The sequence below is a fragment of the Notamacropus eugenii genome, chromosome 2 (genome assembly GCF_028372415.1).
Source record: "Notamacropus eugenii isolate mMacEug1 chromosome 2, mMacEug1.pri_v2, whole genome shotgun sequence".
In the NCBI taxonomy this organism is placed as follows: Eukaryota; Metazoa; Chordata; class Mammalia; order Diprotodontia; family Macropodidae; genus Notamacropus; species Notamacropus eugenii.
The window spans coordinates 89,687,510-89,711,545 of record NC_092873.1 but is presented as its reverse complement, the minus strand read 5'-3'; the positions used below and the strand labels follow the sequence as shown (position 1 = coordinate 89,711,545).

The 24,036-nt window shown below is 45.4% G+C and overlaps 1 protein-coding gene across 2 annotated transcripts in view; it reads right to left on the bottom strand.

The window, feature by feature from the left end:
• Positions 1–24,036, bottom strand: part of ITPR3 (inositol 1,4,5-trisphosphate receptor type 3) — a 121,419-nt gene continuing 97,383 nt past the window's right edge. The window contains exons 39-58 of one of the 2 annotated variants that reach the window (XM_072641780.1): positions 23,482–23,651; positions 21,366–21,540; positions 21,025–21,209; positions 19,236–19,436; positions 18,997–19,107; positions 16,941–17,036; positions 16,595–16,696; positions 16,414–16,500; positions 15,715–15,825; positions 14,854–15,046; positions 13,708–13,833; positions 12,732–12,904; positions 10,002–10,166; positions 9,348–9,540; positions 8,101–8,205; positions 7,292–7,419; positions 4,516–4,681; positions 3,441–3,601; positions 2,003–2,164; positions 1–982 (exon numbers count right to left, since the gene is read on the bottom strand). In XM_072641780.1, the coding sequence (XP_072497881.1) occupies positions 914–982; positions 2,003–2,164; positions 3,441–3,601; positions 4,516–4,681; positions 7,292–7,419; positions 8,101–8,205; positions 9,348–9,540; positions 10,002–10,166; positions 12,732–12,904; positions 13,708–13,833; positions 14,854–15,046; positions 15,715–15,825; positions 16,414–16,500; positions 16,595–16,696; positions 16,941–17,036; positions 18,997–19,107; positions 19,236–19,436; positions 21,025–21,209; positions 21,366–21,540; positions 23,482–23,651 (2,879 nt within the window). In that variant the 3' untranslated portion in view covers positions 1–913. The remainder of the gene's footprint in view (positions 983–2,002; positions 2,165–3,440; positions 3,602–4,515; positions 4,682–7,291; positions 7,420–8,100; positions 8,206–9,347; positions 9,541–10,001; positions 10,167–12,731; positions 12,905–13,707; positions 13,834–14,853; positions 15,047–15,714; positions 15,826–16,413; positions 16,501–16,594; positions 16,697–16,940; positions 17,037–18,996; positions 19,108–19,235; positions 19,437–21,024; positions 21,210–21,365; positions 21,541–23,481; positions 23,652–24,036) is intronic. The other variant, XR_011974168.1, reaches the window with a different exon arrangement.

Genomic DNA, 24,036 nt, shown 5'->3' with positions numbered 1-24,036 from the left:
TTTAAGATTTAATTTCTGTTAATTTATTTAAGGCAATTAACAAATTAGTTCTCAAGAATTCTGTAAAACATCACACCAGGAGGATGGGGGAAAGTAGGGGGAGGGGGAAGCCACTCAGTACAAACCTGCCCTTCTCAGAAAATCTCAGAGATCTGTCATTTCTACTGTAGAGCAGGAGAAAATCTCTTCCAAAGGAGTCAAGGAGAACTAGATAATAAGAGCAATAATTTGTCATCCATAGGTCACCTACCCACATTGTGAGTATTTGGGGATGGGGGTAAGAACTGCCCGCCTGTGACTGCCCCAGGATTTGAAGGCAGCATCCAAGAGAAAAATGATGAGGTCTACAGTAGATGTGAGGCATGGTGGGTGAGACAACCGTGTGGGCAGGTCTGAGTCAGAATGGCGTTATTTGGAATAAGTTAAATAATGAAGCCCTAAAATTACTAGTAACAGTATTCATGCTACCTCCCCCTGAGGCATGTAGCTACCAAAATGTAGTGCCTGGAGATAAAGAGAATGACCCACTCCTAATCACCCACGTTGAGGAATAAAAATGAATTTTAAAAAGTTATTGTATTAAGGGATAAAGCTCCCAAGTGCTTTATCTTCCTGTAAGGCAGTAAGGTAAACTGACTGGTGGATTTCCACAGCTTCCCTTCCAGAACTGTCCACTGGACTGTCAGCTAGTAGTCTCCCTCCCCCTGTTGCTGGTCAAAGCTTCTGCCCTCTGGGATCCCTGACAGCAAGGGAGTCACTGTTGAGTTTGAATCCTGGCCTAAATGGTGGATTCAGCAGGGGCCATCCCACCAGTAGGAAGCAGAGAGAGAGAGCCAGGGTGTTTCTTTGCAGTAAAGATCCTCTCATAACAAATACTCCCCCTCTTCAGTCACTCTTCTGGAGAAGGGCAGTCTCAGCGACTCATGCAGTTCTGGACATCCACAAAGCCCATACGCTGTCTGCGTTTCCTTTGTTCTGTCATCTGGAATTAGATAAGACAGTTCCATCAGGATGCTCCCCTGTGCCCTCTGCTCTGTGAGCCTCTGCCAAAAGAACTAGCTCTTTGATGTCTGTCTCTTTGTTACTGCTGGGCAAGTGGTGCCTCCTGCCCCTCCCCCTTGGACTTTCAGAAAGGTCTGGAGGTTACTAAACCCCACCTACCCCAGGGAGAATTGCTCTCTTTCCTTTAAGCCAGTTGGTTACAAACCACAATTTTTATGCAGTTTGTGCCCAGTACCTAAAGGTTCCCAGGTATATGAAAAGATGCCATCAGCTAAGTGCCCTGCTCTAGATAAGACAGCCTTTGAGGTTTTTGATTTATATCCTCCCAGAGAAAGGGACAGAGTGGCCCTGCTTTGAAGAAAGCAGCTCTGTTTTTAGAGTCCTTTTTTAAAATATAAATAATCCTTGCCAGGTTAATCCCGACCTGCCACACCAACCCTACATACACGCACGCACGCACACACACCACACCCCCAAGGTATCATGTGGACTACAGGATAGACATTAACAGGAAGAAGGCCTAGATCTGACTTACACTTTTGACCAGACCCGGTCAAATAAATAAATAAACCTTTGAAGTAAGGTTGTATGGTGGAGAAAAGTCTGTTTACCATATCAGTCAGCCAGTAAACATTAAGAATAAATACAAATGCCCATTAAATGTTAGGCACTGCATTAAGAACTAGGGATACAAAGGCAGAACATTACAGTCCCTACTCTCGAGAAACTCAGTCCAATGGAGGATATAGCATGTAAACTACTTACAAGTAAGTTCTCCATACAGGATAATTTGGAAATAATCAACAGAGGGAAGGCTCTAGAATTAAGGGGGATCACTTCCATGAACAGGAAGACGGACAAGGAGTGTTACATGCCTGGATTGGGGCTGAGGCAGCATGGAATTGAGCACTGGCTGATTTAGTCTTAAGAGCTCTGGTCTAGGTTTCCCAGTGTCGGGAGATGGTGAAAGGAGGAGAGAGGGACAAGGGAAATTTCTTACCTGCTCCTTGAGCTCATTGAGCTGTGAGGTGAGATGAGACACCAGTTTCATGGTGGAGTTGAGTTTGTCCTGAAGGCTCCGTATCTCATTCTGTTCTCCTTCACCTTCATTGCTGACCAGTGACATGGCTCTCATTCGAGGGAACCAGTCCAGATTCTTGTTCTGAAATAAAGAACATGTAATATACGGTCAGTAAGATTGGGGAAGGGAGAAACTAATTTGGAAGGGATCCTAAAAAAGGAACTTACTACTCTAGCCTTGCAAAGTCGCTGGCCAAGAATAGGCCAAGAAATTGTTGCTATCAATCCAGGTCCTTCCTGGCATGGCTAGTTTTGTCATTAAAGGTCAAAGCACTGTGTCTATGGCCAAGCTTACTTTTAAACTGACTTCTGAAGGCCTTTGCTGACAGTACCACTTCTACCCTCATTCATATTATGCACCCCACAGCCCAGTAAAAGCTGGGAAGAAAGGTTTCTTCAACAAAAATGTTGGATGTCTTTTCTCCAGGAAAGTGACTCAGAAAATTGCTATCCTTAGAGAAGGAGAGGGTAGGTAGGGGGAACCTTTCAGACAAACAAAATTTCAGCCTGTGCAGAACCACCCTTTCTCTAACCTTGCCAACTGCCTGTTTAACACCCCTCCTGAGGAGGATTAAAAATTTAACATTCTGGTTCTGTTGTCCATTTATAGGCTCAGGGATCACCTGGGCTATCAGAGGAAACTGTCCTCCCCCCAAGTTTCAGATCCCCTCCCTCAGAATAAAATCTCTTTGGGGAGACAGACACATGCAGCTCTTGCCACTGCACAAGCCTTGGCCTTTCCAGAATAAATTTTAGGGAAGTCTTATAGGATCAGAAATCCACCAGGTCAGCTCAGTCCCACGACCCTGTATGTTCTCTCTCCAGTTGGGGAGTTTAACTTAGGATAATTTTCAACACCTGATTCCAGACTCCCAGTTCAGCTCCAGCAGCAAGAGCCAGGAGTCAACAGTTAGTATCGTTTTCATCTATGAGAAGGATTTCTCCAGACGCTACTCCAGCTTCCCTGCTAGCCCTTTATATAGTATCTGCAGATGTCAGAGACTATAGCCCCTCCCTCATCCCCCTTCACTAACATTCTGCAAGGGGATTGGGGCGGGGCGAGGGTGACTTCCTTTCCAACCCACCAGTTCAGACGGATGTGAAATTTCCCTCTAGTAAATGAATAAAGCCAGACCTCTAGACCAACCAGGGACCCTGTAGCAAAAACACCTGGGATCCCAAAGACATCGGAATGAGCTGGGCCCACCCTTGTCCTGGCCCAGAAATAGAGACAAGGCTCACAAACAGATGTACACACAGCAGAAAAGATCAGGCAGATGGAGCATACCAGCCACTTATGCCTTCACTTCAAGCCGACTCCTCACCCCCCACACCACCCATGCCCTCCTCCTCCACACCTTAATCATCTGAGCTACGTAGCTCTCTGGGCCAGTATAGTCTGTTTTGTTCTTCACTCGCACCAACACGATGAAATATAAGTAGTTCCACATGTTGTGTTCATACTTGATATGTTCTTCAAAGGACACGGTCTTGTTGTCAAACTTGTCCCTCTCCAGACCTGAGATTGGAAAGAGGCAAGAGAAAGGAGAGAGGAAAGATAAAAGATACCATCCTCCCCTTTATTCCCCCCCCACACACACACACACACATACAGGCTGCCTTGAGGCACTTCAGAAAAGTGTACGTGGGGGAGAGGGGGAATTCCTTGTACTTTGATGAAGACACTGATAATTGTTCTTCAGTCATCTAAATGGTCCAAGATAATCATATATATGTATACACACATATGTATATTTGTGTGTATGTATGTGCATATATACACATACATATATACATATATGTATAGTGTGTATATGTGTATGTATATGTGCATGTGTGAGTATATATATGTTGTGTGTGTATGTAAAAGCCTGAGCTGCTTTGCTCAAAACTAAAGCAATCTAGCCCTACCATAAGGTGCAGCCCCTCCTCTTGAAATAAAGATCTAAGACCCTGGAGAGTGAATCCTATAAGTAGAATCTAAAAGGTGCACAAAACAAGAGTAAGGCCAGTCTTAGTAGCCAGAAGAAGAGGGTCACATAGGAAAGAGCACTGACTTTGCAATGAGAGGACCTCAGTTCAAATCCTGAACTACCTGGGCAAGTCACTTGACTCTTCCTGTCCTCAGTCTCTTCACATGTAAAATGAGAGGGTTGAACCGGATGATCTTTTCTAGCTTGAAATCTCTGGTTCTGAAATACTTGGACTTTTGCATGTCCACACTGCCCTACCATCACCACCACCTCAAAGCAACTGTCAAGTGGATTCCCTTAATTCTTAGATGGGCAAGCCAAAACACCAAGACTTGGACAGGATTCCTAGCCCGTCCTTCCCCCAAGAACTAGGAGAACTAGTTAATAGTCTAAGTCAGAATGATATGGTTCCTTCCATTCCAGCTGGCCTAGAGGCACTCCAGAAAAGAAAACACCTCACCACAGATGAAGCATGTGGTCTTAAGGATTTCCTCCTTCTTCTGTTTCTCACTCCTCAGATCAGCAAAGGTATCAATGATCACCCCAAAGATAAGGTTCAACACAATGATGATGACGATGAAGAAAAACAGGAGGTCATAGACCACTCGTGCAGGAAACAGGGACTCCTGTTGGCAGGAAGATGATGATGGGGTGGGAGAGAGATAAAAACTAGAAGCCCCCACCACCAGGACCCCTGAACACCAGAAGCTAAGTTGTTAGGTTCTAAACGGATACAATAGGACAAGGTATCAAAGACTGGAGACCTAGAGAGCACTGAACACAAAACGGTGGCAAATGTCCAGGGGGCGTAAGATTTCAGGGGTTTGAAGATTGGGATGGGGGGAGGGTAAGTTTCTGGACAGTAGCAGAAGGTAAACAGCAGTTGAAGACAAGGAGCTGGGACTTCTAGTCCTGGCTAGCCTTTAACTTTCAAGGCCACCCAAGGTTCTCCCTCAGTTTCCTCCTCATTTCTAAAAGGTCAAGAATCACTCCTTCCCAAGCAATTTGTCAGTCAGTCAGTGAACAAGCTCTTACTATGTGTTAAAGGCTAGGGATACCCAGAAAGGCAAAAACAGTTTCTGGCCTCAAGGAGCTAACTTTCAAGTAAGGAAGACAACATACAAACAGCCATGTACATACAAGATATATGCACTGTAAAGGGAAATTACCTCAGAGAGAAGGTATTAGCAGCAAAAGATACCAGAAAAGAACTCCCACAGGAGGGAGAATCTGAGCTAAGGTTGGACTGGTTGAAGCTAAGGTTAGCTAAGGTTGAAGGTTAGACAGAAAATGAAGGTGAGGAAGGAGAGCATTTCAGGCATGGGAAATAGCCAGTGGGGGAAGAGGGGTGCTGGCAATAGCTTACATGTGTAAAGCACTTACAGTTTACAAAATGCTTTATATAATCATCTCTTTGGATCCCCCCAAAATCCTATGAATTATGATTATTCCCATTTTACAGATGAGGAAACTGGCAACCAGAGAGCTTTAGTGATTTGCCCAGGGTCACACAGCTAGTAGTTGTATGAGGCTGGATTCAAACTCAGTTTTGCTCTACAGGGTTATAGGTCTGAAAAAAGGAGATGGGAGTATTTGATCTTGGAAGTAATAGGGAGTGACTGGAACCTATTGAAGGGATGGGGGGGGGGGGGAGGAGTGGTAACATAGTCAGACCAGCACTCTCTGGCCACTGAGTAGAAGGTGGAAATAAACCTGGAGGTAGGAAGACTAGTCAGAAGGTTATTGCAACAATCTAGGCAAGAGGTAATAAGGGCTTGCACCAGGGTGACAGTCAGCAGAATGGCAGCCCACTAGGCCCCACAGTCCAAAAGCAATTAGAATTCAGCCTTGGTCTCCTAAGGCCTGTTGCTGTAGCTCTCAGAAGCCAGCTGGGTTACAATCCATGTTGCTGGGACTGCAAGGACTGTGTTAAATGCTAAGAGACATATCCCCGGAGGTGGTAATAGACAACCAACTCTTAATTTCTCTCCATTAATATAAGAGAATGGTTTTGGCATAATTTAAAACAGCAGGTTATCCAAGAAATCATTCCCATTTTGGTTTGGGGTGGTTTTTCCACTTATATGTAAAGTTAGCTATTTCTAATATCCTTAGAATTCACTACATGTCAGATTACATAAACAAGATTTGACTCAACTTTCCTCTCCTATCCTGCCTGTTCCAATGCTCTGTGTCTGATAGGGACAGTTTCACTTCTCAGCCAGATCTGTGTAAGCAAAGTTATCTGTCCTCCTTCTGCAGGAAGATCCCTATTTCATAGCCTCCCCAAGTATTATTAAGTTCAGCTTATTAAAAGCTTTCCCTTTCAGACCTTGCAGCACAAAGATAGAGATAAGTTGTAATGATGCCAATGGGTCCTTCCCTGGGGATATTAGATGAATACAACAGGGAAGTCAGTGATCAAAAAAGAAAAAAAAGCCCTAGAAGCACCAAAATATTCATTGCAGCACTTTTTGTGGTAGCAAAGAAATAGAAACGAAATAGATGCCCAGTCTGAGGAACGGCTAAACAAATTGTGGTCCATGAATGGAATGAAGTTATTTACTGGACTGGAAAAAAGGATGGATATGATGAATACAGAGGAGCAAGGAAAGGTTTGTATGAACTGATGCAAAGTGGACTAAACAGAGGCAGGAAAACATATACACAAGAACCACTCCAATGTAAACAGAAAAAACAGTAACAAAACAAATGAAACAATGTTGCAAAATGATAATGACCAAGCTTGGTTCCAAAGAAGAAACATGAGAAAGCACCTCCACCTGGTTCTCCACAGAAATGGGGGACCAAGGGTGCGGAATAATGCATATGATCTCAGTTTTTTTTATGTTGGTTAATTTTGTGGAAATATTTTCTTTCTCTCTTTCCTTTGTTCTTTCTTTCAGTCTTTCTATATTTTTATGTTTGATCCTTCTTTTCTTTCTTCTTTTCCTTTTAAAAATTCTTTATTATAAGGAATGGCTCTCTAGAAGTGAGGAGAGGGATACACTGGGAAATGTCAGGTGATATAAAAAGTATTGATAAAAAAAATTAAAATTAAAATTAAAGAATCAGAAAGCAAGATTGACCCCCATTAAGACTGGGGAACTAATGGGGAGCCCATGGGCACAACATCTTCTTTCCAGGGATAGAGATCTGGAAAGGGATTAGACCAGGAGACAGTGAGAGTACCCTGGTGGAGGCTGGAAGTGAGGGGAAGAAGGAAAATGGCTCACATCTTTGGATGGCTTTCGCAGAATATCACCCACACCCCCACCATTTCGAAGTCCGTGATTCATGACAGTAACTATGCACATCAGCAAGGTGTCACAGGCTCGCTCTGTGGTGTCTTCATCGTCATCCTCTGTAATCACAGTTAAATTGTATGTCCATCAGCCCATAAAAGGAGGTGGGGGACTCAGTCCCTCAGGTGAGGATTCCTACATTCTATGATTCTGAGTCTATTGGGAAGTGGAGGTAGAAGTTGGTAATAGCTCACATGTATATAATAACACTTATGGTTTACAAAATGCTTTATATATATTATTCCTTTGTAGTCTCACAAAAACCCTATAAATTATGATTATCCCCATTTTACAGATGAGGAAACTGGAACTCAGACAGTGATTTGTCCAGTGTCACACAGCTAGTAGGTATCTGAAGCTAAACTCTAACTCAGTTTAGCTCTACAGAGGGCTGGGTCTGGAGTCAGAAAGACGAGTTCAAATCCAGATTCAGACAGTTGCCTAGTTATGTGACCCTGAGCTTGATTTAAGGTCTGCCTTATTTTCTTCAACTATAAAATGAGAATAATAAGAGCACCTGTTTCCCAGATTGGCTGTGAGGCTCAAATGAGATATTTGTAAAGCACTTAGCACGCAGTGCCTGGCATACTGCAGGTGCTTAAGAAATGCTTATTGCCTTTCCTTCATCCCACCCACTACCCCAGTGTTCCCAAGTACCAATCCCCAACCCCAAACCATTCCCAAACCCCATACTACGTCCCATTTTCATTTGATATCCATTACAGTCACACTTCCTTTACCTTCCTGAATTTCAGGCACTGAAATGCCAGAGGAACAGCCGATCTTGTCTCCATTGCAAGTATCCATGAATGCTGCAGGGCTGTGGGGCATTCCCAGAGGACTGGCTGGAGGGGAGAGAGACAAGGGTGGCTCATGTATGCAGCATCCCTTGTATCTGTGGGTCCTGAAGACATTCTGAAAGTCATTCTATGGCCCCACTGCTGTGAATGAGACTTCTGAGACCATTGTGGAAAGTGGAGTTTGGGGGGTAGGAAAAGCTTCAAAAGTGCAGAACATGAAAACTCTACCTGCTGGTCATTGATAGGTGTTAATCAGCAGGATGGGGGTACTTCTGACCTCCTCCTATCCCTTCCCAAACTGAAGGAGGATTGGGGCAAAAGCTGAAGACCTCAGATAGCCTTTCAGATGTCAGAGAACCAAGCACCACAAGAAAGTTGGCTCTGCTTAAGGATCACAGAGATCTGAAAACTCCCATCCCATCCCCAGTCTTCAAGGGCTGCCTGGGGCAAGGGTATCATATTTCCCATGCGACCGACAGGTGGAAAAATAAACTCAGCTTCAGTGATTTGACCAAGATCAGACAGGGAGGAGAGGACAGACCTGGAACATCAGTCTCTAGAGCAGATACCCTTAGCCTTTTTTTTGTCATGGACCCCTTTTGTAATCTGGTGTAACCTATGGACCCCTTTTCAGAATAATGTTCACAAAATAAAAACAGGATTGTAAAAGAAACCAATTATATTGAAATATGGTTTTCAAAATATTCTTTGGAAAAAAGTTCATAGACCCCAGGTTTAGAACCCTTACTCTAGTCTATGCTCTTTCCTACACTTGGATTTGCAATCATGAGCACTATACCTAGGGTGGAATGACTGGGGCTTTGCCCCAAGCCAAGGGGGAACTGACAACACAGTCCCAAAGGGTCTTTTCCCCCTGCTTTCTCTGCCCCTGTGGTAGCAAAAGCATGTCTGCATCGTTCCAGGAGAATTTCCTCCTCCTTCAGCAACACCAAAGGTGAGCTTATACCACCCACCCCACTCTCTGTGGGAGAAATTGTCAGTTACATCTCTGGCTGCCACCAAGTTACTTGCTCCTTGGCCATACTTTGCCAGCTTTAAAGTGTTGTATAAATGTTAACTATCAGCAGTCATTGCTCCACTAAGGATGGAGTGGCCTATAAGGAAGAGAGGGAACAGCTGGGGAAAGCACAGCTGAGGAGGGCAGGGGACTGGGAACAGGAAGAGACCTTTGGACTTGTTATCAGGCAGCCGGTCCACCTCCAGGATGAAGTCGTCTTTGAGGAAAAGGAAGCCAACAATGGAGAAGAGGTAGACAAGGATGAGGGCGAGCAGAGCTGTGAGCAAGATGGAGCGCCCATTTCGGGTCACACTCTTGATCACATTGAACAAGGTCTCCTCACGGTAGATCAGGTCGAAGAGCTGAAAGGGGCAGAAGCATCAGACTGGGAGAGCTGTTTCAGCCTGGCAAAACGCACTCTGCCCACCTAGGACTAATCCTCTGGAATAAGTCTGGAGTCACTTCAATAAGAGATTCCATTTGATTAAAGCAGGACCCACCAGCCTAACAGACAGCAAAGCCTGGACTAGAACCAGCTTCCTGGCCCTAGTCCAAGGGCTCTTTTCTCTATGTTGTTCCTTTTTTGGGAACACTGGGACAGCAGAAATAGACAGTCAGATATGCTGTGCATTGTGACCTTGAGAAATTCAGTCCTAAATCCTGAGGATCTCCAGCATAGAAAAGTAGTGGCTATATAATGGGAGCCCTAGAGATTTCTCAATCTGCAGCTCTACCCTTTTTCAAAACGCCCTCCCCAGAACCCATCTTTGCACTGTCCCCTTCTCCCCCACTGGCCCATCCACCATCACTCCAAAAGTCATACTAGGATGCTGTAGAAGAGCTCATGGGCAAAGATGCCAAGCACACTGGTAAGGATGTAGCCGACGTGGTAAAGGAACTCCATGTCCATCACCATGGCTTTGTAGCCCCTGATGAAGGTGCCTCGGTTGCCCACAAAGCTCACTACAAACACGATCTTGTTGGTTAGCTGGTAAAAAAGCAAATGAGAAAAGCAAATGAAAGATGAGAGTGATGGACGAGGCACCAGGAGCAGCAGCATAGCAAGACAAGGGGAGGGATAGAAGAGGATAGTGGGTGTTGGGAATATAACCCCAAAGAGGTCAAAGACAGAAAGGCCCATATGCAGAAAAATATTTATAGTAGCATATTTTTGTGGTAGAAAAAAAAAGGAGAACAAAGTAGATACCCAACAACTTAAGGAAATGCTAAACAAGTTTTGGTTCATGAATATAGGAAGAATACAGAGAAACATGGTTAGATTTACATGAACTGATGCACAGCTGAAGTAAGTAGAACCAGGAAAAAAATACATGCAGTGACTACAATGATGCAAAAAAAAGGGACAATTAAAAAAAACTGAATGTTGTGTAATTAAAATGGTGAAGGTTGGCCCCAAATAAGAGATGAGAAAATGTATCTCTCGGTCCCTTCTTTGCAGACTGTGGTCTGTAGTACAGGTCTGTGTATCTGTGTTAGATACCATAATGAACTGCTTTCTCTTTTAGTCTGTTATTTTATATAGAGGGACTGATCGTTGGGTAGATGAATGATATATTTGGAAATGAAGAGAACATAAAACAAAAGATGTCAATTTGTTTTTTAAAGAGGGTAGTGGGATGAGTGAAAGAACTACTTTCTATGTGATCCATTCCTGGGATCTTCTTTTCATAAAAGAAGAGTTTGCTCTCCCTCAGTACCCCATTTCCCTGTGTAGGTTAGAGGGTTGGGCCTAAATGATCCAGTAATAGCACAGTCACAGTTCAGCCATGAATTTGAAGAGTCCAGGCAGGGATTTCTCTCATGAACATTGTCCAAAAGGGTTTCAGCCTTGGACTCCCGAGCACGAAGCATGGGCTAGTCAGACCAAGGAGTCATTCATTACCTATGGCCCCAAGTCCCTGCCCCCTCATGAGCGTCAAGCCTGAAAAATCCTTAGTCAACAAGTTTTGTTCCATATGGGAATAAATCAGAATGTGGACAAGCAAGTATAGGGAACAGGAAAAGGAGAAAGTTAACATTCCTGAAACCTGCTCCTGCCTTCTAGATGCAGCTGTGATCCCTATCAGTATAGACAAGGAGAACCTTGGAGACAAGGGATGAAAACAGGCAGGAGGGACATTGTCATGAAATGTTAGGGCTGACAGGAATGTTCAGGGGCCATCAGGTCTAGACCCCATCATATTAGAGATGAAAAATATTAAGACCTATGGAAAAGGAAATGACTTGCTCAAGATTATATAACCATAGATTATATGAGGCAAAACCTCAACTCAGACTCAGGTCTCCTTATTCCATGTTCAGTGGTTTTATCATTGTACTGTAAGTTAAACTTTGAAGCCCTCCAGCTTCAATAAAGCAAGAAATGGAAGGGGACTAAGGGTTCGTCTCCTTGCAAGGGGGATATCAATGGTGCCCTTGTTATCGTTAAGAGAAAGCCACATCAAAAAAACATCAATAAAAATTTTCAAAGAAAAAAGGAGTAAGCTGGCTGTAGGTTAGAGGGCTTGTAAAGCAAAGGGGATAATGTGATCAGTGATATGTAATATGATCTCTCATCCCTACCCACCTGCTTTCCTTCCGAGTTATGACTTGGGAGGCGGCTAGGTGGCTTAGTGGACTCAGTGCTAGACTCGGAGTTGGGAAAACTATTGACTGTGTGATCCTGGGCAAGTCACCTGTCCGTCAGTCAACAAACATTTTTTATGCCCCTACTCTGTGTCAAGCACTGTATTAAGTGTTGGGGATAAAAAGGAAAGGTAAAAGCTGGCCCCTGCTCTAATGGCGGAGAAAATACACCAACAACTATATACAAACAAGACAAATACAGGATAAACTGGAGATAATCAACAAACGGAAATTAAAGGGAAAGGCTTCCTGTAAAAGGTGGAACTGTGTGGCTGGGACTTGAAAGTTTAACCTCACTCTGCCTCAGTTTCCTCATCAGTAAAATAGGATAATAATAACACCTATCTCAAAGAACTATTGTGAGGATCAAAAAAATATGTGTGTGTATGTGTGTGTGTATAAAGAATACATATATACAGAGATACATATATCTGCACCTAAAATATGTAATTATATATAATCATGTGTAATATATTTTATGTCACATAAAATACATTCTATTTTTATATATTCTACCTTAAATTATGATTATATATTATATTATGCATATATTACACAAATATAACTATATTTATATACAATATACACTTTATTATTATATATTTATTATAATACATAATATTGCATTATAATATTACATATTTATATGATATATATGTATATATACTATATTTATAGTGATTTGCAAACCTTAAAAGACTTTACAGGGTATCTCTTTACAGGGTATCTTGGTGCATTTTTAAGCTCTGATAGCTTGAATAGTTTACGACTGCATTGACTTGGGGAACACCCTATATAAGTACTAGCATTAGTAGTGGTATTGCTAATATTCTAGCACTATGCTCCCTCTCTCCCATACCCACCCTGCTCCCCACTGCCCCTCAGGTGGCTGTGTCCTGGGACTCACATTGAGGGCCCCCAAGATGTTGAGGGTAGGTCCAATGCCCAGGTAATAGATGGAGCGCAAGATGAGGGCCACGATGACGGGCCGAATGCTGTAGCGTCTGGTGAACAGAGCCACAATGGAGAAGCAGACCAAAAGCCAGAAGAGCAAAGAGATGAGTGGGGAGCCCAGCACACCTAGAGGAGAAAGGGAGAGGGTGAACAGGATCCCTCCCAACGCTTTGCTGCCTGACTCAGGTCCCTCTAGCTCATCCTGGTTAGAAGGTCTTGAAGAAGGCAAGAGCCTAGGGTATCTTGAACTGGAATGGATGTCACAGAACTAGTCTGATGTGTACTTGAACACAAATCCGCTGGACAACATCCCTGACACTGGGGCCTCCCAGGAACCCGCAGTAACACCCCTATGTTCTACTTCTGCCTTCACTCTGACTTTGAGCAAGTCAAGTACCAGTTTCTCCACTCATAAAACCCAAACAAGTCCCACCTCTCCCTCCTCCTGCCTCCTCTGTTCATGTGCTACTAAAAAGTCTCTAATGTTATGACCCCAATTAGAATGGGAGCTTTCTGAGAACAGAAGTCAACGCCTCCTGCTCCCTCTGTTTTAAGTGTGACTTAGAGTCAAGGAGACCTGGCTTTAAATCTACCTCAGATATTGACAGTGTGACCCTAGGCAAGTCATTTCAACTTTCCATGCCTCAGTTTCCTCATCCGTAAAATGAGGGAGCTGGATTCCATGGCCTGTGAGGTGGCTTCCTGCTCTAAATCTATGATCCTATGACTGCGCCCCCCAGTGCCCAGCAGAAGCCTGCTCAAAGGGTATGCTCAGTACCAGGGGTCCAAGAAATGCATTACAAGTGATGCTGTCCCTAGCACTCTCTCTGGGAAGGCAGGAGGGTAGCAATAACCCCCTCTCCCATAAGGCCCCATTTAGAGACCCAAGAAGCCCCAGGCCTCAGCCTCCCTCCCAAAGTTGTCCTCACCTGTGGAGGCACCTTCCACATACGGGTAGAAGAAAGCTATAATAATGTTGATGAAGACAGCGAGGTTGAAGGATATGGTGCCCCACAGGGTCATTCGTCGAGAAAACCAGTAGATCAGAGGCATGCCTGGCAGTGAGAGATGAGGGAACAAAGGGCAGCCTTGAGCTTTAGGACTGCAGTAGAGAAGGGAAGCCTCTCCTGGATCACTGCCTTGTTGGGACAGAGGGGGGACTTGCTTTGCTCAATGAACACCATGCAAGGTTACCCAAAATGGACAGATTAGAGTGGACAGCTCTGACAAAAGGTGACGCAGTGGAGAAGGAAATGGCAAACCACTCCAGTATCTTTGCCAGGAAAGCTCCCTAGACAGAAGAGCCTGACAAGCTCTGGTCCACAGGGTCAGCGAGTCAGACCCAACTGAACGACAGAGCAGGGAAACAGAAAAGTCTGCTTGAACCAGCAAGCACCTTCTTGCTGGGAAAGTCTGGGGAGATAACAGCTCAGCCCCCATTAATGGTTGAAGGGACATCAGTTTTAACCCCTTTAGGGAAAGTCACCTTGTTTTTTGCACAAATAGTATGGGTTTACACTAGGGTGGTTGTGCATAGTCAACAAAGCACAAAAATTTTGTTTCCTAAAAAAAAAAAAATGGGGGCAGCTAGGTAGTGTACTGGCCCTGGTATCAGGCAGACACTGACTAGCTGTGTGACCCTGGGTAAGTCCCTTAACCCCAATTGCCTCCAAAAAAAAAAGAGATACAATTACATTGCCAGCCCCAGACTGGGAAGAAGGTTAAGTGTGCCTGATCTCCCATGTGATATACTCCTTCCACCCGCTGTCAGCCTCAGTATTCCCATAATTTTCTACTCCTCCATAAAAATCCCTTTTCTGAGCCTTCATTCACACTGTGGTATAAATGGCTAATAACAATTTGAGTGTTCCTCCATCAGGTTTGCCCTTTTGTGGGGTTCTCAAGCAGGAAGATAATTCTAAAGGTGAACTTTCAGGACATGACCTAGAGATAATGGAGAATTTTTCTTTTTCTTTTTTTCAAGACATCAGGCACACCATTTGGGCCCTTAGCTACTCTAGCTCTCTCTAAGGCAAGCCCTGACTCCCTCATGCCAAGTTCCTCCCAGCCCTCACTTCGAAGTTTCCTCTGCCACTCCATCTCGTTGTGCAAGAAGGAAGACTGGTCAAAGAAGTCGCTGACTTTGCTGCCCTGCTCATCCTGCTCCGTGGTGGTGAAGAGCCGGTGCTTGGTCTCCTCAGTCAGAAATTCACAGATGCTGGGCACAGGAAACACAATCTGCTCCATGCTCCTGTCCTGGCGGACAATCTGGGCAGGAACACAGGGCCATGTTGAAGGTGAGGGGACGAGGGAAGGATGGGAGGGTGAGGAGAGAGAAACAAAGATTGCATCCTGGAGATACACACACACACACACACACACACACACACACACACACACACACACACACACTCCATAGAAACAAACACTGAGTCACACACCTCCTGAATCACACACTGACTCCAAGAGATGTGCTCATTGGATACTGAATCATACACCTGTGCTCATCTATACATGCTGACTCAGAGAGTGACGTGTGCGGGCATGATGAATCACACAACCTCACATGCACATGTAGCATCCCTCACACCCTGTCACCTCCACATGACTCCCAAGAAGTCATGTTTAATGGGTCTGCTGCTGCACACCAACAGCACTGACCAGAGGGTGACCACTGCTGGGGAGGCAGCAAACCCTGGCTCTGGAGTCAGGGAACCTGGGTTCAAATTCCACCTCTGATGCTTATTACTACCTGTGTGACCTTGGGCAAGTCACTAAACTTTGGGACCTCAGTTTCCTTCTATGTAAAATGAAGCAGTTGGGCTAGCTGGCTTCTGAGGTCCCTTCCAACTCTATTTCTGTCATCTTTCCATCTCTGTGATTCCCCCCACACACACACTTCAGGCCCCTCTCCCTTCCCAGGGAAGGTCTCCCACCTCAATCTGGGATGTGTGGTTCTCATAGTAGGCCAGAGGGTCCTCTTCCTCTGCCTGCACTGGCACTGACGTCTTCAGCATTTGGGACAACTGCTTGTTGTTGAGGCTGAGCTGTGGAGTTATTGCCAAGGGTCAGGCACAGGGGAAGGGCCTCTAACTTATCTGGACCACAACCCTGCCCTCAGACTGTGAGCCAGGCTTGGCTGGACCACTGTCCTAATTGCCTCAAAGCCCAGTCCAGATCCTAACCTTGGCTCCAGCCCTTGGGGTTTACAGTATAAAGAGTCTCCAAAGAGGAGAAAGGATGGGAGAAAAAAGAGAGGACAAGGGAGAGAAAAGAGAGGAAGATAAGGGAAGTTAGAAGCAAAAAAGAGGAAAGGAGACAGAGAAGGAGAATGGAAGGGAGGAGAAGGAGAGGGGGAGGGAAAGAGGTACAACAAGAAAAGAGTGAGAGAATAGGGAAAAATAGAGAAAGGGAAAAGATGAGGAAAAAAGAAAAGAAATAAAAGAGGGAAACAGAGATGAAGAAATGGGACAAATGGAGGAAGAAAGACAGGAGACAGAGCGGAAGTTAAAATGAGTAGTGGATGAATCCCTGGGTGAGGATGGGGGGGAGGAACCATGGAGACAGGATCAGGGCTGAAGGAGGAACAAAGCTGATTCCTCCTCCCTCTGGCAGTGGTGGGGTTGAGGTCCTACCATGGAAGAGATGCCTTCTTCTTCCTCCTCCTGGATGCGTTTCACTGGCTTCAGCAGGTGTTGTAGCTGCTTATTGTGTCTAGAGAGCTAAGGGCAGAGAGGGTCTGAGGTCACGACCAGAGTCGGGATCCTCCAACACCATGATCTCCAGCATGGCCCATGAGAGAGAAAAGGGACGTACCTGCAAGGCCAGGATGTAGATGTTGTGGCCAACCTCTCGAGGGGAGACCTCGGAGTTCTCACGCTCCTCCTCCTGAAGGTAGGCTTTCTTGATGACATCCACCTGGGAATGCAGCCCTTGCTCTTAGCCTCCCCACAACCCCATCTGTTCCCCACATTCTCCAAACCCTTCTCCCCCATCCCCTCTCCGACCCTCACATCCTCAGTCTTCAGCCTATCCCAGGTGAGGGAATGGTAGCAGAGAGAAGAGAGCTCAAACCCCTCGACTCCCACTGAAGCAACTTCACTAAGCCCTGGCCAGGGGGACCGCCCCACCTCCCCTGTTCCTGCTACCGCTTCTGCCTCACCAGTTCCTGGGGCCGCAGGCTGATGAGGATCCTCTCTGCATTCTCGCTGTCATGCCGGCTCTCCATCAGGGCCAGAAGGAGCTTGGAGGCATTGTCCTGCAGGGCACACAGGAGACTGAAGAAGCTGCCAGGTGTGGTTGGCCAGGACTCAGTCCTGCCTACTTCCCTCTATCTTGGGTGAAATCACTCTACACTCACATAGGCCCAGGGGCTGGGTAAATGGGACAAAGGCTACAGCTGAAGAAATGATACTGACCTCTTAGAGCAGAAGAGGGAGATCTAACGGGAAAATTCCCGAGCTCATTTAATTTCCATTTCACTATTCTGCCATCCTTGTGGTATAATATCCTGAACTTGGAAATGGGAAAACCTGGGTTCAGATCTCAGTTCTGACACATATTTCTGGGCATGGCCAATATGAGAAATATTTACATCTATAAATAAATAATATATATTTACTTATAAATAATTTATATTTATAAATATATATATATATTTCCCATTGGTGACAGGAGGAAGGAGGGAGAGAAAATAGTGTTTGTTAACTGAAAATAATTTTTTTAATTTAAAAAGTCCCACCTCTGACATTTAACTAGGTATGTAACCCAAGCCAAGACATATAAAGTCTTTGAGCCTCAGTCTCCTCATGTGCAAAATGGAGATAAGGATATCTGCTCACCTACCTCACAGAGAATTTGTAAGGCAAGTTCTTAAAGAACTCCCTAAATGGGAATGCTTCTTCCTATTTCTGAAATAATCAGATTCTCTATCATTTTTAATTGATTCTATTTACTAAATAAATTCTATTTATTTGATTGTGCCCAGGCATGGTTCTTTGTCTCTGAACGTAGTTCAGAATTCAGCTGGTCTGTATTAAGTTTAGAAATCCAGTTCTAAAAATTGTTAACCACTGTTCCATTCTGGTGTGCAGGATGTTTGTTATCCAAAGAAGTCTGCTCCACTATTTCCAACCTTGCAGGTGGACTCAAGGAAGGAACATTTCTTAGTCACGAGAAGGAAGGGGGGAGGTTGTTGCTAGCTCCTCGTTCCCAGTCCCAATCACATTGTCCCCCACACCTCAACTCTGTGATCAATCATACTGATTTTATCATTCATAATGTCAGGCTCACCTATGAAGTCTTGTTCTTTGTTCTGTATTCCCCAGAACTATAAAGAAGAGCTATCACCCTCACTGGGAGTGTTATCTTTACTGAGGAACCTGAGATCCTATTCACTGGTAAATTTGTACTTTACTAATCAGCACTTTGTGCCTCAGTTTATTTTTACCATAACACTTCTTTCCATCATTTACCAGTAGCAGCAGAGCTACAGAAACCCAGGCTCCCTGGTACCCCAGGACCTACCAGCCCCCAGTGGCCTTTATATTTTCTTGCCCCACAAGGCATTATCCCTCAGATCCCCACTCCCCACTGATACCCTCACACACATTGTCAGTGAAAAACACACACACACACCACACACACACACACATATGCACACACATACCACACACACACACACCACATACACACACATGCACACACACACCACACATACACACACACCACACACACACATACACACCACACACACACCACACATACACATACACCACACACACACACACATACACACACACACCACACACGCACACACACCACACACACACACACATACACACACACCACACACACACACCACATACACACACCACACACACACACACATACACACCACACACACACCACACATACACACACACCACATATACACACACCACACACACACCACACATACACACACACCACACACACACACACATACACACACCACACACACACACACCACATACACACACACCACACACACACACATACACACCACACACACACACCACACACACACATACACACCACACACACACACCACACATACACACACCACACACACACACATACACACACACCACACACACATACACACACATACACACACACACTACACACGCACACACACACACACACACACACACACACACACACCACACACCCTGTACCTTGAGTTGTAGCACCAGGTCCATGCGATATTTGCACAAGGGGCTGATGTCATTGAGGATGAGGGCAGTGATGATATCAATGCCGTTAGATTCATGCGTCACAATGCAGGTCTGTGCATGGGTGGGGAGACAGGACAGAGTGGCTCAGGATGGACCTCGGCCAGTCCCATGCCTTCCTTGGTGCCCCAGCCCCTCTCCCCTCCACACTCAGCCCTCTCCTATGGGACTGGGGTCCGCACCTGGTTCTCGTGGCAAGGCCCTTGGCAGTACTCCGTGAGCGTCTCCAGGGTCTGGGTGACGAGCCCCACGTTGTCCTCATTGATGTAGAGGCCCAGCAGCCCCAGGCCACCCGTGGTGCTGCCACACATGATGTCCAGGAACTGCAGCGTCTCACATACCAGGTTGTAGTTGGTTTTGTTATTTTGACAGCGAAGGAAGTTCTGAAGGAGACAGATGTGGGATGTGCGGAGGAAGAGCAGACATGCCATTCCCCAGAGCCATGAACATGTGCTCCAGAAGGGACCCAGACAGGGGAAAGAGTGAGGTGCCCGGGCCGACACAGACTAGGGGGAGACATCCATGCATGAGCTGGGCAGAGCATGGTAGCAATGTACACAGTCACGTACCAACAGAAGCCTTTTAAGAATAATATTTTTAAGTCCATGTAATAAAATACATAGGATTACAAAGGATACTGATTGTATTAGAATACAATTATTTAAAAAAAGTTTTTTTAAAAATTCATGTCTTCTGCACTGCATGACTATAGTGAAAATGTATTCAATAGGAATGCATGTGTAGATCCTATATAGAATTATATGCCATCTTGGGGAGGGAGGGAGGTAATGGGGGAGTAGGTAGGGGGGGAAAATCTAAGTTTTATGGTAGTGATTGTAGAGCATTAAAAATTAAAATTAAAAAATTTTTTAAAAAATTAAAAAAAATAAAAATTCATGGACTGCAGATTACAAACCCCTGAACTAAATGATATTCAAGGACATGTGACATGAATAGTATATACATGCCTATATCAGAAAGGACTTAGCAATGTGGATAATAACTGTTTCTGACTTCACATGTAGTATTTACAATGTACAACATGGTTTCTTCAGAGTAACTCTAAGCAGGGAGAGTATTAAGACACTCATTTTAGAGACGGGGAAACTGAGGGGTGTAGACTCAGAGCCAGAAGAGAGGAGACATCAAAGGTCATGTAGTTCTGAGGTCCATGAACTTTTAAAAAAAATTTTGATAACTGCATGCCAATATAGTCAGTCTCCTTTTTAATCTACGTATTTTATTTTAGGTGCTTAAAAACATTATTCTTAAAAGGGTGCCATAGGTTTCACCAGACTGCCAATGGGATCCATGTCACAAAAAAAAGTTAAGCATCGCTGGTGTCATCCAACTACCTTATTTTATAGGGAAGGAAACAGAGACCGATAGAGTTCAATGACTTTCTCAGGGTCATACAGCTAGTCAGTGTCAGAGCTGGGACTCAAACCCCTATTCTATACTCTAAGTCCAGAGGTTTTTCCAAGACAATTCAAAGTCTCTTGGCCCCTAGAGGGAGTAAGAGTTCAAGAAATAAGAATGTATATTCCAGTGATCCAGCTGGTGGCACAGTCCATAGAGCACTGGACCTGGAGTCAGAAAGACCTGAGTTCAAATCCAACTTCAGATATTTACTAGCTGTGTGACCCTGGGCAAGTCACTTAGCCTTGTTTGCCTCAGTTTTCTCAGTTGTAAAATGGGGATAATTATAGCTCCGACCTCATAGAGTTGGTATGGGGATCAAATGAGTAAGTGCTTAATAATGCCCGTTCCCTCCCTTCCCTTCCGCTGGGCACCAGCGCAGCCTGAAGGCATATTTGTAGCTTCATTTTTCCCAAATGCCAGTTTATAGGAATGGGAAGTGCAATTTCATTTTCCATAGCAAACACCCACGACTGAGCAAGCCCATGCTCCTGGCTCATCTCTTGGCAGCCCTGCCCTGCCTCCTGACAGACCCAGAAGTTCAAGGCTCACCTGAAGGTCCCGGTTGTGGTTCTCACACAGCAGCTGCAGGAAGCGCAGGATGGGCTGCATGATCAGCACTGAGCTTCCCATCTCATTGCTCTGTCCCCGATCAACCACCTCGTGTCCCCTGTGGAAGCTGGTACTCAGGGAGTAACGAGAGGTGGGGCTTGGGAGGGCAAAGGATGCCATGCGCCCTACAGTGAATAGGAAGAGTGAAAGTGAGGGTAGGGCTGCTCACCTGCTACAGAAAATCCTTCCAAGCTCCCCACCCCTGCCCCTTCCTCTCTCCCCCTCTTCCTTTCCCCCAGCCCTGCCATCGTGTACCTAAGCCCTAACCTTTGCCCTCTGACCTTTGCCTCCAGCATCCCCAGACTCCCTGTCCTCCCGGGGCTGGCTGCCCAGGTCATTCATGTTCACGGTCACTGTGGACTTGGTCTCTTGCTGGGCCCTCTTCATTCGGTCATGAAGCACCTTAAAGAATTTCTCTGACTTCTTGTCACTCATCATCAGATTGTAAAAGGATTTCTGTAGGGGCAGGAAAGGAAATTGAATAAAGATTCAGCGCTGGAGTCTGACATTCAGGGAGCTGCTCCCTCCCCTCCTCCCCTCCCTACTCCTCCCACCCCCACCAAGGGCGTTCTATCCAGACCAAGTACATCATGTAACTCAAATCACTTAGTTCCTACTGTGTGCTCTGTCCTGTGCAAATGAGATGATATTCATACAGCATTTAGCCAAGTGGCTGCCACATAGTAGGCACTTAATAAATCCTTCTTCCCTTCCCTCCGTGCTGGGAATTCCACAGGACATCAGAGAAAACAAGGCTGTGACTGTGGGGTCAGAGTTCAGAAGAGGCAAAGGCCAATTAAGACCAACTGGTGCAGACAAGTAAGGCTACCTGGAGAAGGCAGTGGGATTCAAGTGAGACCTTAAGGGAATATTGGCAGGGTTAGACAGGGAGGCAGGAGAAGGAAGAAATGGCTAGAATTTTATAGCACTTACTATGTGCCAGTCACTGTGCTAAGTGCAGTAATCATTGTCATTGTCACCATCTAGCATTTTCAAATGCCTACCATGCCAAGCACTGTGCTAAGTGCTTTAATAATAATTATCATAGCTAACAATAACCCTGGAGGGAAATGCTATTATCATCCCATTTTACAGTTGAGGAAACTGAGGTAGGCAGAGGTTAAGTGACTTGTCCAGGGTCATGCAGCTAGTAAGTGTCTGAGGCCTGATTTAAACTCAGGTCTTTCTGACTTCCAGGTGGAACTCTCTCTCTCTATTGAATCACCTAGTTGACTTAAATGTTAGGAACAGGAGTCTGGACTTGATGAGGTAGGAAAGTGGTCCATTGTAGATTCTTGAGCACCCAGGCTAGATGTCACTGCATCTGAAGTTAGTTTGGGTGCTGTCCTCAGCTTAGGCCTTCCCATTCCATGGCTCTGGTCTTTAGGATTCGGGCTCTCCACATACCTCCAAGCCTCAATCCTGATTTATAAACTGGGGCAGGTAAGGATGGTCTCTTCAGTCCAGCTAACTATAATACTCGATGAGCCTGAGTACTGTGGTTTCTCTTATCTTACCCTACCAAATATCCAAACTTCTCAGTCTGGTCTTCAAAGCCCCTGCTGCCAGACAACTACCTGGCCTCAGTTCCATCTGAAGGACAGTGCCATGTAGCAGAAAGCACACTGGCCTAAGAACCAGAACCCCTGGGCTCAAATCTTTGCACAGATACTTACTAGCAATGTGACCCTGGGCAACTGGATCTGTAAAATGGGGGTACTAACACCTGCCAAGCCCTCTTCAGAGGGCAACTGTGAGCTTCACATGGCATCAGATACTTGGGAAAAGTAAACATCCCACAAAGCTAATCGTGAGGAGAGCACCTAAGTTTTCTGATGCCAAGGCCAGCTCGCTTTCTTCTACACCATGTAAGAATAAGGAAGATAAAAGAGAGGGAGAGAGATGATGAGTTTAAATCAGAGTGAGTAAGTGAAGCCCAGTTTGGTTTTGTTTATACTCGAGTAATCGATCATCAATCAATAAACACTGAATTAAATGCCTGCCCTGTGCCAGTTACTGGGTGTATAAAGACAAATGACACAGATATGCCCTGAAGGAGCTTATACCCTTATCAGTGATGACGAGGTACTACGAGACCCTTTTTAGGAGGAACTTAAACTCCTCCTATTTGCTACTTTTTTGATTTCTTCAGGGACAACAGGATAGCGGAGAAGCTCCATTCTACAGCAAGGCAGGGAAGAAATAAATCCTGAATATAAGTAAACCACAGTAAGTGCAATGGAAAGGGAAACAGATGGGTCAGGCCCCAGCAGCATCAGAAGACAGGAAGTGGCCAGAAAGCCAGCCAGGACCGAAAGGCTCCTCCAGGGTCCTAACCGAATGGAGGCCCCCAGCACCTGCTCCCCCCATGCCTACAATCTCTCTTCAGCAACAGACCTGGATCTCGGTGTTGCCTCCATCCAGCAGGCGAATGGCCAGGCCAATGCTCTCCTGGAAGATCTTTTCATTCTTTGTGCTCATGATCAGATCAGATACCAGCTTGGTGGCCCCCTCTTTGTCTAGCCGGCACTGGATTGTCGCAATGTGTGACCAGTCCTGATCCTGGCCTGGGGGAGAGCCAGACCAGGGAAAGAGAAGAAAGTTCTCTCAAGAACTCAAAAAATTGGAGAAAGTAGGGAGTAAAGAGACTAGTCCAGAAGAATCCAGCACCCCTTGAACTGAGAGAACAGAGGATATTGGGGGGAACCTTTGGGCCTAGGAGAGCAAGGAGGATTGGGAAAGGAGAAGAGAGAAGGGATAGAGCCTGGGGGAGCAGGGGATTTGGAGGGTGATCTCCAGGGGTACAGAAGGGGGAGCCTCAGAACTGGGTGACTAACATGAAATTGGAAAAGATTTCCAGGGTGGGAAATAAGGGGATATTACAGGGGGAATCCCCAAGGCTGTCAAGGCAGTGAGGATGGGGGTGACTTCAGGGTGGTAAAAGTGGGGTGA